The sequence below is a fragment of the Tenrec ecaudatus genome, chromosome 6 (assembly GCF_050624435.1).
Source record: "Tenrec ecaudatus isolate mTenEca1 chromosome 6, mTenEca1.hap1, whole genome shotgun sequence".
Classification (NCBI taxonomy): Eukaryota; Metazoa; Chordata; class Mammalia; order Afrosoricida; family Tenrecidae; genus Tenrec; species Tenrec ecaudatus.
In genome coordinates this window covers 127,169,473-127,186,745 of record NC_134535.1, presented here as the reverse complement: position 1 = coordinate 127,186,745, position 17,273 = coordinate 127,169,473, and the positions used below count along the sequence as shown (strand labels likewise).

Below are 17,273 nucleotides of genomic sequence, written 5' to 3'. Positions count from 1 at the left end.
CCAAGCAGGATTGCAGGGGACGGGACCGTGGCTCGTCCCCTCCCTGTGTGCGCATGTCACTGCCGGTCAGTGGATTGACTCCTGTGACCCTTTAGGACAGGCCAGACCTCTCACCGTGGGTTTCCAAGACTGTGACTCTCTCCAGGAGTAGACAGCCTCTGTCTTTCTTCCGCAGAGTGACTGGTGGTTTCGAACTGCTGACCTTGAAGTTAGCAGTCAGGTATACCCAAAGAGCAAACTCACTGTCCTTGAGTCACTGTCGACTCATAGCGACCCTATCGGACAGAGTAGAACGGGAGTTTCCGAGACTGACTGTTTACAGGTGGACAAAGGCCCGGGAGCCGCAGGTGGGTTCAATCAGGGAGGAGCTATTTGTTCAAGGTGCTTTCTACCCAATATGTACCTGCACATACTCTGTCCTGCCAAGTTTCTCTCTCTCTCTCTCTCTCTCTCTCTCTCTCTCTCTCTCTCTCTCTCTCTCTCACGCACGCACGCACGCACGCACACACCACCACCACCACCACCACCCAAGCCCTTGGCCCTCTCTTTCCCATCCCTACCCACACTGATCCGCCTGAGTTTCACCCTCTCACCTCACCATTCGTTCCTTTGCGCTCCCTCTCACAGGCTTTGGGGTGCCCATTCTCCTGGACATTGGAGCTATGGCCCTTGGGAGGTGACCCATGAGAGAAGGGATGCAAGCCATTAATCCTGTGGACGAGGGCTCCCTCCAAGGCCTGGTGGCCTCTCGCATCGCCACTTATGGGGGTCGGCATGGGGCCTCTGCCCAGAGTACTGCTGGCAGTCTTTACCCACGAGGAGGCGCAGGCGCCGGACTGGTGAGTCCTCCAGGAGGTTCCCCAGGCTGTGCCCTGAGGATGACCTGGGTGGGGCAGCAGGTAGGACACCACCTAGGCTTTCAAGCGTCTGTCCCCTTAAAAGTCCATGGACTGCTCTGATCTTGTCCCTTACCACCCCCCTTCTTTCTGGCTTTCAGGGGACAGAAGGGCAGAGTTGGGGCCAGGCTCCCAGGACTCAGACCCCAGGTCTGAGACAGCCTGCACCTGCAGGGCTAAGAGCCAGGAGAAGCCAAGCCCACAGAGGAGGTGCAGTTAGACAGGTCTGAGACACAGAGCTGGGGGTGGGGTGGGGCCACCAAACCCTAGGGTTGCCACCTCCCAGGCTCCCTCCTCTACTTGGGAGGAGCCTCTGGGATCCCTGAGGCCTGCCCCCTGTGAGTCAGGGAGGCAGGGAGAGCAAAAGTTCAGGGTGCCCCTACTTTATAGGTGGGGATCATGGGGCCTGCCTGGCTCCACCCCTGGTCCTACCTCTGGGACTCCCTCCAATCCCGACTGAGGAAGGGAGTGTGGCTCCGTTCTTTCCCCTAGTCCCCAGGCTGCCCTGCCATCCCAGGAAGTCTGCTTCCTGCTGGGGTATTCCCTGCCTCATGGGGGAGGATCTGGCCCTCAGAGAGGGAGGTCAGCCAGGGACTCTCCCAGACCGAAGGTGGGAAGGGAGTTTAGGAAGTATATGTGGGTAATTCAGAAATGTGCCCTGTAGGGGACTGAGCACTGACCTCTCACAGGAGAGCCCAGCCACTCCCAACGGAATGGAAGGCCGGCTGACAGCCCAGAAAGGAGGGTACCCATGTGTGTACGCCGGACTCCCTGTGTGAAAGACAGGGAAGTAGCGTGGGACCGCATGCAGTGTCCCTTGTGTGCTGCCTGTGCATGCCTGGTGCAGAGCGCACACGTGTGCAGGGTGGGCGCCAGTAGCAAGTGTCTGCCTGCCTTCTGGCTCTGGGGGAGGTCTCTGCCCCTGCCCCAGGTCCTCTTGGGGAGCCAGCCCAACATGCCCTTGTTCAGCTCTGCTTGGCCTTGTTGGCAGCCACGGCCATGACTCAGGACAGGAGTAGCCACACCAAACTGGTTTGAGGGGATCAGTGAGCCAACCCAATTTGGCGGGAAGAGCTGGGTCTGGAGCCAAGCCTGGCCTCCAACCATCTGTCTGGGGCTTTGAGGGGATGGGGGGGACTCTCTACCACCATCCCTGCTCCTCCCCCAGGACCCCAGTCGCCGCCGTCTCCAGGACTATGTCCCCTTCGCCAAGAGTTCTGGCCAGGCCAGGAGGCCGTCGCCCTTGAAGCTGCGAGAGCCAGAATCTGAGAAGTGGGAATACTTGGAGGCTAACCCACCTTACTCCCCCAAACTCAAGGTAAGGATTTTCTCTTCTCCCCGCCCTATGCCCCACCCCACCATCAGACTAGGGATCCCCAGGGGTTGACAATACAGGACAAGGAGCTGTCTGCCTAGAGCCCCTCCAAAAATCCAGGCACCACTCTGCCTAGAAACCCCCCTCGGGGAGCTGGCCCCACTCAGCCCAGACCGTGAGGCCCAGCGACTTTGACTGAGGTCATTTTGACATTGTTTAAAGAATAAACTGTTAATATCAAACTTCCAGCCCTTTAAAGCTCTCAAATACTGGGAGAGCCAGGTACACTTCCTCTCTCCCCAAGTCTTATTTCGCCCTTCACGCCAACCATGAGCCCCACCTTCCTGTTGTGACAGTCAGGAATATTTTTGTTCACATGGCTTGAGTTCCAAAAAGTAATTTGTAAGACTTAAGCCATGTCTCCTAAAAAGAAGAGAAGTCCATGTGAAAAGGTTGCCTGGAACTCCGGGTTCCCTGAGTCCTGCTTGTGGTCTCCATCAGAAGGCCCTCTGAAGGGTGGGAGACTATCCCCCCTCTGGCCAGAAAGTCCAAGTCGGGTTCCTGCAATCCCAGGTTTCTCTGCCCAAGCTCCAGCTATGCCTTCTGTCTGCCCCACATTCCAGCTGGACTTGACCTCCAGCTCCTGGGCCTCCTGCCACGGCCCTGGCTCTACACACACACACACACATACACACACACACACACCACACCACACCACACCACCACCACCACCACCACCACCACCACCACCACCACCACCACCTCTCTCACACAAGCCAGGCGGGCTGGGCACCAGAGCTATGGTCAGGATCAGTCTCTTTCTTGACTCCCCAGGGTGTCAGCACAGTAGAACATCTGAAGAGACGGCTGCACACATTCAGCATGTTTGGGATACCCCGCCTGCCCCCTGAGGACCGGCGGTACTGGGAGTTAGGCGAGGCCAGTGACAGAAGTCTGGTCATCGAAAAGTCCTGGAGGGAGCTGGTGCCTGGACACAAGGTGACCTGTCCAATGTCTGTCCCCACGTTGTCCTAGACATACAGTCACACATCGAGGCTCTGCTCTGGGAACTGGCAAGAAGCCTTGGGAAGCAGGGTCCTGTGGTGAAACAGGGAAAGACAGCCAGATCCAGGCTCAAATCCTGGGTATGAGTGAGACCTTGGTCAACCTCGCTGAGCCTTGAGCATCTCTTCTGTAAAATGGGGGTGGGTGATACCACCTATACAGTGGAGGACTGCTTTGAGGATTAAAATTTAAATAAATAAATAAATAAATAGTGGTATAAATATTCTAAATGTCTACCAAAGTGCCCAAAAGTCCCTAAACCCAAACCAAGCCCATTATGATTGAGCACATTCTGATGGACAACTTGGTGGCTATTCGTCCAACACTCAACCCACAGTGCCACCTTTGAAGGTCCTTAGGTGACGCGGATTGGCTCGAGTTCAATTGCTAACCTAAAAGCTAGTGGTTCAAACCCATCAGTGGTCAAAAAGGAAAAAACACTATTTTTTAAAAACCCTAAAAGCTCACTGCCATCAACTCATAGAGCAGTGCAGAACTGCCCCTGTGAGTTTCCTGGGCTGTAAATGTTTCCATTAGCAGAAAGCCTCATCTTTGTCTCATGGAGCAGCTAGTGGGTTCAAACTGCTGTGGTCAGCAGCCCAACTTGTAACCCACAACGCCACCAGAAAAGAAAAGGTCAAGTGGTTGGTTTTTGGTTAACATCGTAACCAAGAAGCTCTGGATACACATGGGTCTCTATGCACTGTAATACACTCAGCCCAAACCCACCACCACCACCACCACCATAGTGCCCAGAAGCTGTTAGGAACATCCGGTAGCACTGAATGGAAGGCAGCTGCTGTCCTGTCTGCCATCCTTCCAACAGTACCATCACTGTGCCCACCCAGGAGATGACCCGGGAGCTCTGCCACCAGCAGGAAGCGCTATGGGAGCTGCTGACCACGGAGGTGATCTACGTGGGAAAGCTCAAGGTCATGACAGATGTGAGTTTCTCCCGAAGGCCCAGCCTGGCCCCATCCACCTCTCTCACACTGTCCCCCATTCTCTGGGGAGGGGCACAGGGTACCAGGCAAGCGTCTTGACTGCAGACCTGCCTGGGGAGTGGGGAAAGGAGCGGGCAGTACTGAAGGTAGGGGGATATTGAAGGGGTCATCTGGGGCGCCGAGAAGCATGGAGTCAGACTGTGAGACCCTCGCTCCTCTCCTGTGTCTAGCTCCTAGCCGCCGGGTTGCTGAACCTGCAGCGTGTGGGTGTGCTGATTGACGTGAGTGGGAACCCGAAGGAAGGTGCCTGGGCCCAGGAAGTGAGGGGTGGGCTCCCAGAGAGTGCCTCCAGGCTGCCCAGTCTGATTTCCCACCCCCATTTTCTACCCACCCAACACTTCCCCTTGCTCTAGACCCCAAACAGACCTGGGATCCCCAGGACAGCCCATGGCAGCCACAGCAGCTGAAGGGCGAGCTGGGACCCTCAGAGTCTCCACACCACTCTTGGACTCAAGCCTCCTACACCCTACCCCGCCCCACCCAGTGCCCCAGTCCAAACTTAGGGGCCCTCCCATGCCCGCAGCTGGCGCATCCTGATGACCAGCCTGCTGAAGACATCCCTACTACACCCCCCCTCCAGGTGTCTGCAGAGACCCTCTTTGGAAATGTCCCTAGCCTGATCCGAGCCCACCGGAGCTTTTGGGAAGAGGTGTTGGGACCCACCCTGAAGGAGACACGCGCTTCAGGCCAGCCTCTGAACCCCCTCAGCCTGCAGAACGGCTTCCTGTCGGTGAGGCCTGGGGGAAGGGTCCTGTCCATAGCACGTGCCTATGTGACCAGAATTCCTCTAAGACTTGAGAGACCCACAGGGCTCAGCCCCTGCCCTAAAACGATCCCTCCATCTGCCCCTCCCTCTGCCAATCTGCCCTCCAGTGCAAATGCCCTTCCGTCTCTCTGGGGTGGGGGTGGGGGGCAGTGAGAATGCAACTACGCTCTTAGGTTGGGGCTGACATTCATTGTCAGACAGCTGGGGGCAAGTATGGGGCATAAATAAGGAGAGACCCTAGAGAGTTACAGCCTCAGAAACCCACAGGGGCAGTTCTACGCTGTGCCTGGTTGCTATGCGCCAGGTCACAGCCCGCTGGCTGTGAGTTTGGTTGTTTTAGAAGCAGGAGGACAGGGAGGGCCATAGGGCCCTAGAAGCAGGGAGAAGAGGCCTAAGGGCCTCGTGTAGAGACTCTGTGCCTGCTGAGTTGTGCCCTGGGTTGGGGTGGGGAGGTGGGGAACCATCTCCCGGAAGCTTCCATCAGAGCAGGGTTTCTGGACAACCACACAAACACACACACACACACACACACACACGCGCATGCGCGCATACTACCCACCTACTGCGGGGCGAAAGGGGATCTGCAGTGGCCTGAAGATGTTCCAGCTGAATTATTGATGGCGGGAGAGGGGGCAGTAAGGTCAGCGCAGCGGGGCATGGCCAGGGCTGTGGGTAGAAGGGGCTCAGGCAGCAGTAATGGGTGTCTCCCCACTCCCCCCCTCACCCCACCCCTCTGACTGCCTTGGAATCCAGAGAGGGGCCAGGAGGTTGGGACTGGCTGGGGCTGAAGGAGGGTCTGTCTGAGGCCCTCACCACCCACCTTGCTCCCATGCTGTGAAGTCAGAGCCTGGGTTCCCTGACCTCCTGCCTCCTGCCTGCCCCCGCCCACCATCTTTGCCCCTCCAGTTCAGCCAGCGGTTCCAGCCCTACGTCCAGTACTGCCTGCGTGTGAAGCAGACCATGGCTTATGCCCGGGAACAGCAAGACAACAACCCTCTCTTCCAGATTTTCGTGCAGGTGGGAAGCGGGGTGCCCAGGGAAGGCGGCGGGGTGGATCCCAGACAAATCCATCTCCGCAGTCTGTGGCTGGCCTGCAACGGGGCAAGCAGGCTCCTGCAGCCTCCTGACCTCCGCTGCCTCCTATCCCCAACCCCCTCCCCGGGCAGTGGTGTGAGAAACACAAGCGCTCGGGGAGGCAGATGCTGGGTGATTTGCTCATCAAGCCCCAGCAGCGCATCACCAAGTACCCGCTGCTGCTCCAGGCGGTGCTCAAGAAAAGTCCTGAGGCCAGAGCCCAAGACGCCCTGAAGGCCATGGTAGGAACTCCACTGGACCCGGACCCCTGGGAGTTGGGGGCTGGTGAGTGGGAACTGACTGACGGGGATCCCTTGAGGGCCGCCACCTCTTTCTGCCTGCGCACTGGCAGGCTCAGCCTGTGGGGGGGACTCTGGCAGTGGGTGCTTGGGTGGGCTCCTCCCACGGCCCTTCTCCCTTCAGATTGTGGCGGTGGAGTCCTTCCTGCGGCACATCAATGGGCAGGTCCGGCAGGGCGAGGAGCATGCCAGCTTAGTGGCTGCCGCCCAACGTATCGGACCTTATGAGGTGCTGGACCCCTCCACTGATGAGATGGAGAAGGTGAGAGAGGGCAGAGGCCTTGGACCAAGCGAGGCCCAGGAAATGGGTGGGGATACAGAGGGCGCTTGGGCACCACCAAGGGGGGGTGGCGTTGGCTCCTCTGGGTGGGAGGGCCCAAGGGACAGAGTCCAAGAGAATAAGAAGGCGGTGGGGCACTCAGTCTCTCTCTAGGAGGGCAAGAGTGGAGAGGAAGGTCCTGGGGTGGACCAGCGGGCCACCCTCAGCAGGGTTTTGAGGACAAGGCCTGCTCACCCGCTGAAACCTCTCCCCTCGATGCCCCTCAGCACCTGCGTCCCTTCTCCACCCTGGACCTGACGACCCCCATGGTGGGGGTTGCCCCCGAGCACGCCAGGCAGCTGCTGCTGGAGGGATCCGTGAGAGTGAAGGAGGGACGAGAAGGCAAGGTGAGGGGGAGGTCAGGGCAGGGAGGAAGTATCCAGAGAGAAGCAGGGATGATGGGAGCCAGGAAGCAGGAAAGCTGGAAATAGAGTAGAGGGGTGTGTACACATATGTGTGTATGTGTATATGTGTGCATGTACATATGTGTATGTATGTGTGTATGTGTGTATGTGTGTATGTGCATGTTTGTGTGTGATGTGTAATGTGTGTGTGTATGTATGTGTGTATTTGTGTGTGTGCTGAAAAGACACCATGCCGTGTGTGTGTGTGTCTGTGTGTTGAAGACACCGTGCCAGCTATGACCCTGAGCCAACCATCTCATGAAGCAAGACGGTGGGTCAGGCTCTAGCACCCCATGATTTGTGGCTTGCCTGGTGTGTTTTCACCCACACATGCCCACCCATGTAGGTGCACTCGTTCTGGCTGGCCCCTCCCCCTGCCCCAGCTGACTCCAGTCTGTATCCCCTGCCCTCCCAGCTGGACGTGCACTTGTTCCTCTTCTCTGATGTGCTCCTGGTCACCAAGCCCCAGCGCAAGGCAGACAAAGCCAAGGTCATCCGCCCCCCACTCATGCTGGAGAATCTTGTGTGCCGGCCACTCCGAGACCCCAGTATGTCTAAATGACCATTAGTAACTTCCTCCATCCTTCTTCTTGGCGAGGGAGGGAGGGAGGACCAGGAAGGGGATCCAAGAAGGCCTGGACCTTGAAGCCGGCCCTCTCCTCCACCCAGACAGCTTCCTGGTGATCAGCCTCACTGACTTCCAGTGTGTGTCCAGTGCCCTCATTGTACACTGCTCCAGTTCCACAGACTGTGCCCGGTGGTTGGAGAAGACCCACCAGGCCCAGGTATGTGACCCAGAACGCAGGGGCAGATGTGCAACAGTCCCAGAGCGCAGAAATGGAGCATGAGTCGGGAGGAGGAAGAAGAGGAGGTGGTGGGAAGGAGGGAGAAGCTTGGGTGGATGCTGAGTCAGGCTGAGCTGTCAACCCTCCCAGGGGAGGGAAGAGAGCCTTGGGTCAGCTACTGTGCTAGTCACACACCAAGCCTCCTCTCAATGTTTCTCTACCTTGACACAAGGCCCGTTCATCTTCCATTGATGGGCACTCCTGGTGCAGGCCCTGCCTTGGGAGCGAAGGAATTAGCGAGGAATGATGTAGCCATCCTTCCCTCAAGGATTATGCTTCCAGCTCGGCTAGCCAAGTCAGCACCCATACGCGCGACAGCAGGGAGGAAGGATACTCAGGTGCGACAAAATCGCATGCACAGGGGGCCTCAAGCACGCAGCAGTGATGTGCCGAGAAAGCCAGGGGCACAGTGGATCACTGCTGCTGCTGCAGCGTCAAGTGCACCGGAGGACACAGCAGGAGAAAGCCAGGGGCAGTAGCTCAGCTCCATCGCGCCCATGATCTGGGTGCCGTGCTGTGGAGTTTGAGACCTTTGACCCGCAGCTGACTCGGAGCCCATAGAGGTGTTAAGCAGAGGAGTGACACAAAGAGATGTATTTGATTTTTAAAAAGCTAGAGGCGTTCGGAAGATGAGAGATCTAAATGAAGGCCAGAGAAGGGAGAAGATTTGAGGTGGACTTTAAAGGATGGGGAAGACTGGGCAGAAGAGTCGGGGAGTGATGGGGCTCGATAGGGAGGGCATCGATGAGGTCTTTGGAGCAAAAGCGTTCACGTGAGAGGGGCAGAGAGGCCAGCTTCTGCAGGCCTTGCGAGCTACCGCAGCGTGCGGACTGGGCAGGCGAGGGAGGAACTGGATTGGTAAGAGAAAAATACCATCCATTCTTGGGCCAGGGGATGGCAGGGAAATCGGTGTGTTGCGTTTTGATTGGTGTTTCATTCTTGTTGATCAAAGAAGCAGTGTGGCTTGATGGGCTGGAGGAAGGAGAGAGGCTGGTTGCCAGAGACCTCTTGTCTTTGTTGGCTGTAAAGCATTGAAGGTTCAGGCTTTTAGGGAAGCTTTGACCCCAAAAAGCTAAAGAAGACAGGGGAATCTTAGGGATTTGGTGGTTGAAAGCCAGCCAAGAGTGAACTCGGAAATTTTTAAGTTCACACACCAGTTTTGGCACTTTCTCACTCCGTGATCTGGCATCTCCATGAACTCCAATTTCCTCGGCTGCAGAAAAAAGATAAGCAAACACCAGCTCGTGCCTCCCAAGGACAATGCAAAGAAATCAGTCGGGTGAAACAGGCAGCTTGGCATCTCCAAGTCAAAACCAACGCCCGCCATCACAGTGACCCTATAGGACAGGGTGGAACCACCCCTGTGAGTTTCTGAAAAGATAACTCTTTGTGAGAGTCAAAAGCCTCATCTATCTCTCACAGAGCAGCTGGTAGTTTCAAACTACAGACCTTGCAGCTTGTAGCCCAACTCATAACAACTATACCACCAGCGCTCCGTGAATCCTCAGCAGCTCAAGTAACTGAAGGACAAAGAGGCCGGCCCACCTCCTGAGCTTGCTGCTTGAAAGACTGGATGGACAATGACGCCGCAGACAGAAATGAGATACAGCCACACACTCCCTAAGACCTAATTGGGCAAACCCCCCCCCCATATGTACAGCCTGGATCCCGTGAGGTTATAATGACCGTCAAGGTTCAGAAATCCCCATTCGGGAAGAGATGGTAGGGGACGCCGTGGACGGAAATGGACGTAGCGAACACAAGGGCTTCCCCGCGCGACACCTGTATATCATGTCTCTGTATACAAAAACGATCACACTGCTAGGTATATGAGGCCACAGGACACCGACGCTATATTTTTATGCAGCTATTATGTGCGCTGTCTATATTTGTTTGCCAACCACTCCCTGCCCTCGAGGTATTTCTATCATAAGATCTATGCTAATTATTAAAAATAATTAACAATAAAGGCATAGTACACTTGTACCTGCAGAGTTGCGAGAGGAGATTGGCAAACAACTGCAGAAGACTCGGTTAGTTGAGTGGACATACCATAAAGTGTCATGTATCATGTCCTGATGGTCATGGTACGGTGAGCACCATCGGCTGTGGTACAGATTGATGCCTGGACTCGACAGTCTGTCGTTATTTTGTGGCTCGCAGCCCCGCTATCACCACCACACCGCCAGCCCCCTCCTTCTTCCATCATTTCAAGGTGAACAGTCCCCGCTGCCAGATACAAAGCAGACTGCATCCTCACCGTGTGTGCTTCGGCTCATCGGCCGCAGCATGGATCTTGAACCTGGCCCATCGCTTCTGGCTGTGACAGCCTTCTCTCTCTGCTTTTCTTTCAAAAACAAATCTTCCTGCGAAGGGCCTGGTGGCACCCCAACACAGCGAAGCCAGAGCAGCTAGAGGCCACGGAGAAGCAGCTATGTGGAAGTGAAACCAAAGGTTGGGAAGCTGGAAACCCAGCAAATGCTATTGCAGAGTGAGATCGGGGCATGTCTCTGCAATTCCCCCATGGCACACCATCCTGTTTCTCAACGGGCCCTGGCTGCGACGACGCTGGGCATGGCTGTCCTTAGAAAGGGAAACCTGTTTGCTTGGTTCTTGCCTCCAGGGAGGGGTGAAGTGAGGTGGTAAAGTTCTGTCTTGAAAAAAGAAGCACCTTTAAATTGCAGTCGTGGGCGATAGCCAAGAAGAGATATGGCATGGCGCTTTGGGAAATGTGGAGACACCGGGCCAGGAGTTTGGGTGAGAAATGAGGATGAAAGGTAGACCCCCTCAAGAGTGAGTGTCCGCTAGCCCTGGGAGGCTGCCGCCGACTTGGAGACCTCAACAAGACAGTGGTGGTCCCCTGGGAGCCCAGGGGAGCCCAGCTTGATGATTCTGAGCCAGGAGCAGGGGACCAGAGTGAAGAGGTTATCCATGGCTGACGTGACGAAGGTAGTCTCCCATGAACCTCTGCCCCAGGTTCAGCTCTCTGCTTGCCAGCCACCTTCTCTCCGCCTGCCTTCTCCCCCAGCCGAAACACAGCTCCCCCATGTGGAAGCAAGGCTTCCCTGATAGGGCAAAGGACACCCTTCTAAAGGCCAGCCAGTCTGCTCTCACTGAAGAGAAAACAAAACTACCAACCCGCATTAGTGGTCCCAGGACAGCAAGTGGGGATGCCCTTTCCTGACGGCACCCCTCCTCTCTCTACTATTCTTCCCTTTCTCCTCCTGCATCTGCTCCTAGTGCGGCGACACCCTACTGCTCGCCTTCTCCTCCCACCCCTCATAGCGCAGCCAGAAACAAAGCCCCTGGCTGTGGCGTCCTGGTTAACACGTGGGTCTGCTCACCAGAAGGTGAGCAGTTCAAAATCACCTGAACTCCTGGCCCATGTTTTCACGTTTCCAAGTTCAGGAATCACCTGGCCTGTGGGAGAAAGATGAAGCTCTCTCTTCCAGTAACGATGTAAGATGTACGGTCTCGGAGAGCCGCCGGGGGCTGGTCGACCCTGTTGTCGGTGGCTCTATGGGCTGTGTGTGCCGTGAGTTGGAATCGACTGGGTGGCAGTGGGTTTGGTTTGGGTTTGCTGTTGAGTCCGTTCAGACTCACGGTGACCCCATGTGCGCGCACAGCAGAATACCCCATGGTGTCCAAGTCTGCTGTTCCAGCAGCAGAGCTGGCCTTTCAAGGGAGGCACCTCTGGGTGTGTTTGTAATTCTCAGCCGTTCACACCACCCAGGGGCTCCTTAGAACCCCCATGGGGCTATTAAAGATTGCTGGTATTTCATTGTGCAAATAATTTAGCACCCCTCCTCCCCCTAATCCTCATCTCGCCTCTCCGTGGCAGGCTAGTGAGGGAAAAGAGGTCACTTTGTCCGCCCAACACAGCCCACTCTTCGCAAAACAAAAATGATAGGACGTGCTGCCTTCCTTGTCTCGCTCTGAATTCTTCCAGTCGTCCTACCCTCTGTCCCCCTCCGTCTGTCTCTGTAAGCTGGCGAGCCAAGGCGCTCACCTACTGTTCCCCTGCATAGGGCAGTCGCCTCCACGGTCAGAGCATTTTCTCCCCTTTCAGAAAGGTGGATGCAGGCTTACCCCGAGCGGGCCAACGCGCGCGGAGGCTCGGTCTTCAGAGAAAATGTGTTTCTCCAGGAGGAAAAAGATGCATCTCAGCTTCTTCCGTTGAGCGGGTGGGAAGAAGCAAAGGAGCCTGCGAGGGGAACAGAGAAGGAGGGCAGAGACAGAGGCCATGGGGTGGGAGGAGACACAGAAGACGGCAGCTGAGAAGAGCGGCCAGAGCCACAGCCAGCTCTCACCCCTTATCCGTGTTCTTGAGCAAACCGCTTCCCATCTCTCCGCCTGCTTCCCCACCTCAGCAACTGCAGCCGGGATGGTCAGCACCCTTCCGGGGTCCTCTCACTGCCACCGGGTCAATGCCCACTCGTAGCAGCCCGATAGGACAGGGGAGGACTGCCCCTGTGGGTGTCCGAGGCTGGAATGCATTATGGGAGTAGAAAGCCGATCATTCTCCTGAGGAGCAGCGGGTGGTTTCGAATTACTGACCAAAGCAAGACAAGCCACCAGGGCTACCCATGCAGGGCAGGAGTTGGAATGACGTCTGTCCATTGCTTGGCACGAGACCGCGTGCTGGATGGGCTCTGTTACCATCCGCGTCCCTGACGGCGCACAGGGCGGCCTGGCGATCTCCTTCCCATAATGTATACTTTGGCGAGCCTGTGCAGCCCAGTTCTGCTCAGGCCCACGTGGCGTCACCAAGACAGTGCCAGCTGGATGGTACCTGGTGGGTACGGTCAGTGTTAGAGGAAGGGGGTGGTCAGCACCCTTGGGCTTGTGTCTGTGGCCCAGAAGCCGCTTCCAGGCCAGTGATGGGGGAGTTGGGGTGGAATCTGGGAGCAGGTCCAGAGGGGCATTCCTTCTCAAGGCTCAGGCCCCCAGCAGGACAAAAGCAAGAGACCCCCTGAGGACAGCCCTCAATTCCTTTTCCTACCTTTGGGGGGAGGTGGGGGTGGGGCCACATTCTTACTCAGGTGACGTGTCCTCTTCCTTACCCTTCTTCATGGCTCCTTGTCCCCAACTACAAGAATAGCTAAAAAAGAGTCTCCAGGCTGGAGAGGCCTCGGGTAGCAAGAGGTGCTTCACACAGGCCGTCCCTGATGCCCATGCCCCCACCCCACCGCCTCAGCTCACATCTCATCCCCTGCTGCTTCTCAGGTCGGGCAGGGGCCAATTTCGGGAAACCAGAAACTGTAAACGTGATCCCTGACTTGCTCACAGATAGCCCTTCCCCCCAGGTCTCTCCCACACACACACCCCCTAGCCTGGACCTCCCAGACACAAGATCGCAGGGGTGTCCTCCCAGCAGGACAAACTGGGGCCCCAAGGACGGTCCTTTCCACACTCCCAGGTGGACCCTCTCTTGAGTGTCCCTCCCCACGCTCCATGCTAAGGGGGGAGGTGAGGCCTGGCACAGGTGTGCTAGTGGCCCCACACCTGCTCTGGTCATCAGACCAAGCCTTAGGGGGAATCTCCGCATTGATTTGTCACTCCTGGGGCCCACAGGACCGAAGAGGTCGGGGAAGAATTGGAAACAGAAGCCTGCTACCTTTTTCCTATTCCTAACCCGCCCCCACCCCAGTGTTTCTGGGACGCTTTGGGGTGTTCACATACCTCAAGCTGGGAGACATGCAGAATATGAGGGGCAACAAAAAGATCATGGGGAAATTCCACTCTCTTCTATTCGCATTTCCTATTTAACCACCAGTGTGCTGTGGGCTTCGGCCAATCAGAGTGGAGCGTGGCAGGCCTCTACTGTGTCTTGCTGTGTTGACTTTAGTTGTTGGAGTTTGGGGCAGGAAGGTGAGTCTGGGAGGGTTTCCATTTTCCAACCCTGATATAGCCATACCAGGGAGTACTGAGCCAGCAGTGTCCCCCAGCTGCTGCCACAGGCCCCTTTGCCAGGCCTCCACCCACCGTCAAAACACACACACACCCCTTTCTTCCTCTCTGCCTTGTGTAGCTTGTCTTTCAAGGCTGCAACTTGAAAATCACTAGTTACTAAACTCGGACTAAGCAAGCAGGGTCCTGATTCTCCCCAACCCCTGACTTTGAGCAAGTCCCCTGAATTGGGCTGCTAACCTCAAGGTCTAGTTGCTCTGTGGGAGAAAGCTGAGGTTTTCTACTCTTGTGAAGATTTACAGCTTCAGAAACCCACAGGGGCAGTTCTACCCTGTCCTGTGGGGTCGCTAGGAGTCAGAATCTCGGTTCTGTAGGGTCACCAGGGACTGGAATTGACTTGACGTCAGTGAGTTTGGTTTGGAGTGTTCAGGAGCTTTGGTGGGGCTGTTGGGCAGGCATTAGACTGCTAACCACAAGGTTGACCGTTCAAGCTCACCAGCCACTCCTCAGGAGAAAGCTTTACAGCCTCAGAAACCCTATAGAGAGTTGGGATTCACAAGTTGGGATTCACTTAATAGCAGTGAGGTTTGGCGAGTTTTCATTTTCATCCGTAGAATGGGAAATAAGGTAGAAGATGCAGTGGGGCTGTGGTGTGCCCAGTCAAGTGCATACACAGGAAGGTGCTTGGGAACCTGCTTCCTGAGAGTCACTCTTTCACTCTTGGGTGTTAGTTTTTATTACCTGGATGAAAATGTTGAGGGAGGAAAACAAAACAGCTCATGTCTATGGGGACAGAGCTGCCTTCATCCCTCGGAAGGACAGCAGAGTTCAGCTTCAGGGCCGAGGCCCAGGAAGGGAGAGAAAGATGCTCTTCAAGGAGCATTTGGGGGGGGGGGGGGTGACAAGCACCATTTGATCCAGGTGGGCCTCCTGAAGGAGGGGGCAGATACCTGACAGAGGGCTCACCAAGAGGACAGGACAAGCCGGAAGAATGGTGCAAGAAGAAGGGGGCATTCTGACCACCCACCCCACGCCAAGATCTGCTTGGCTGTCCCATGACCAACCAGAGCACAAACCCACTTCTAACTGCAAGTTACTCCACCTTTAGATCGCGGTTTCTCGGTAGTAAAAGTAGGGGTGAGAAAAATGCCTGCTTCCTAAGATTCATAAGATAAGGTGTCAATGATTTAGAAAAAAGAAACGCCATTTCATATCATTCCTGGCTTATAGCTGAGAGCTCTTCCATAACCCAAGTCTCCTCACCCCAGGCCGCCCTGCAGAAGCTGAAAGCAGAAGAGTATGTCCGGCAGAAGAGGGAGCTCCTGGCCCTCTACCGGGACCAGGAGTCCCCGAGCCCCAGGCCTTCCACGCCCTCCCTGGAGGGCTCTCAGAGCAGCACCAAGGGGAGGTAAGCAGGTGGGGGACTGCAGGCTAGGGAGCAGGGAAAAGAAACCCACTGGGCTGAGATACAGCATTCCAGCACCTGGGGGGATTGGAACTAGATTGGGAAACCCAGGTAACAGGCTGGAGTCAAGTTGACTGACACCAGCCATGTGAAGGATCGAGCAGGGCAACGTACAAGGTTAGCCTAGCGAGGGTTGGCATAGGGTGAAAAGAACATGAAAATGATGCCAAGTGGCCAGAGAAGAGCCAGCTGGCTCCCAGGCCTGGGCTGGAGAGTAGAGGTAAGTGTGGGCTTGCAGAATGGCCGTGAAGTCCAGAGATGCTTATCCAGGGTCACACACGGCTGCTTAGCCATGTGGCTTCTATGGAGGGCAAAAGAAGCCAGGGCTGAGGGATAACTTTCCATGAGCTCCGAGTACCGGCTGGACGCTGGCCCAGGTGATTTGGTTCAAATGGCTCAGCGGCCAAACCAAAATCAAACTCACTGCCTCTGAGAGCTTCCCGACTATAACTCTTTACGGGAGTAAAAAGCCTCCTCTTTCTCCTGTGGAGCGACTGGTAGTTTCAAAGTGCTGACCTTAAGGTCTGAAGCCCAACAAGGAACCCACTGTGCCCCAGGGCTCCTTGGCTTAGTGGCAATGCATGTCTTTAAGGAACTGACAGTCCAGGCAAGGAATGAGAAAGATGATCACACAGGGCTGTGTACAGGTGATGCCAAAATAGATCCAGAGGGATCATTTCTGGGAGGAATGGTCAAGGGAGACTTCTTAGCCTTGAACTTGACCCTTGGGCCTCTGACTGACCGTTGTCCATTAACCATAGGATTCCTGAGTTCTCGGCGGTCATCCCCCACCTGGTGGTGACGGAGGACACAGACGAAGACACGCCCTCAGTGCCCGAGGATGCCTCCGACTCTGGCTACGGCACTCTGATCCCAGCCTCCCCTAAGGAGCCCCACAGCCCTCGGAGCCTGCTACGGCAGCGGGCCCTCCGGCGGGACCCTCGCCTCACCTTCTCCACCCTGGACCTCCGAGATATTCCTTTGTGCCCCCAGCACCCTGACTCCCAAGCCCACCATCGCCGAAGCGCCCCAGAACTGCCAGGGGACGGCATCCGAAGAGGAAGCACCCTTCCCAGGGGAGGCCCTCCCTCCTGGTCTGAGGAAGAGGATGGAACCCCAGAGGGAGGGAATGTAGTGGTAGAAACCCTACACAGGGCCCAAATTCGGGACCAGCTCTCCCGGTCCCCCACCCACGTGGACTCTGCCGGGGAAAGCCCCTGGGACTCCTCGGGGGATGAAGAGGAAGTGAGGACCCCCCCCTCCCACCACCTCCGGGCTGAGGACATGCTCAGGGAGCTCCGGGAGGAACTGGCCAGCCAGAGGATTGAGGGGTCCCCGGAGCCCAGGCGCAGCCAGCCCCGCAAGCTGACGCTGGCGCAGCTGCAGAAGATGCGAGGATCCCACATCATACAGCTGGACACCCCCATGTCCACATCGTAAGTGCAGAAGGGCCACTGGCCCGGAAGGGCAGTGGGGAGGCAGAGCAGGGGCAGTGGGAGGAAGGGTCCGTAGGCTGGCTTTTCACCACCACCACCAGCTCTCACCTTTGACTTGGCTAACAGCTCCTTCCTTCCTTTACAGAGAGGCGTGAGGGAGGTCCACAGGAACTTGGGCCTTGTCCCCAGAGGGAATCTTGCCCAAGAGTGCTGGTCACTCCCCCACCCCTGGCCTCTACCTCAAGGACCACACCTTCTGCCAAGAAACCTGGCCTGGGCACCGTGCTCTCTGTACTCTGGGGCTTTGGGGATCAAGAACTGTAAATTCATGTATCCAAACACCCGAGTCCCACATAAAGTTGTACGTTAAAAATGGCAGCCTGTCACTAAATGAGGGCGTGGGACAGGGGCAGGGAAAGTCACAAACACTGTCTGCTCCCTGACAGCGGCGTGACAAATGGCGGAGTCGCTGACT

The 17,273-nt window shown here is 56.4% G+C and overlaps 1 protein-coding gene across 1 annotated transcript; it reads left to right on the top strand.

The window, feature by feature from the left end:
* Positions 1-695: 695 nt before the first annotated feature.
* On the top strand, positions 696-16,802 carry PLEKHG6 (pleckstrin homology and RhoGEF domain containing G6). The gene is made up of 14 exons (XM_075553133.1): positions 696-839; positions 2,065-2,214; positions 3,046-3,210; positions 4,125-4,220; positions 4,451-4,501; positions 4,861-5,010; positions 5,953-6,063; positions 6,213-6,362; positions 6,544-6,681; positions 6,966-7,085; positions 7,558-7,690; positions 7,812-7,927; positions 15,166-15,305; positions 16,124-16,802. Exons 1-14 carry the CDS (start codon positions 696-698, stop codon positions 16,800-16,802), a joined length of 2,343 nt encoding a protein of 780 aa, XP_075409248.1.
* Positions 16,803-17,273: the final 471 nt, after the last annotated feature.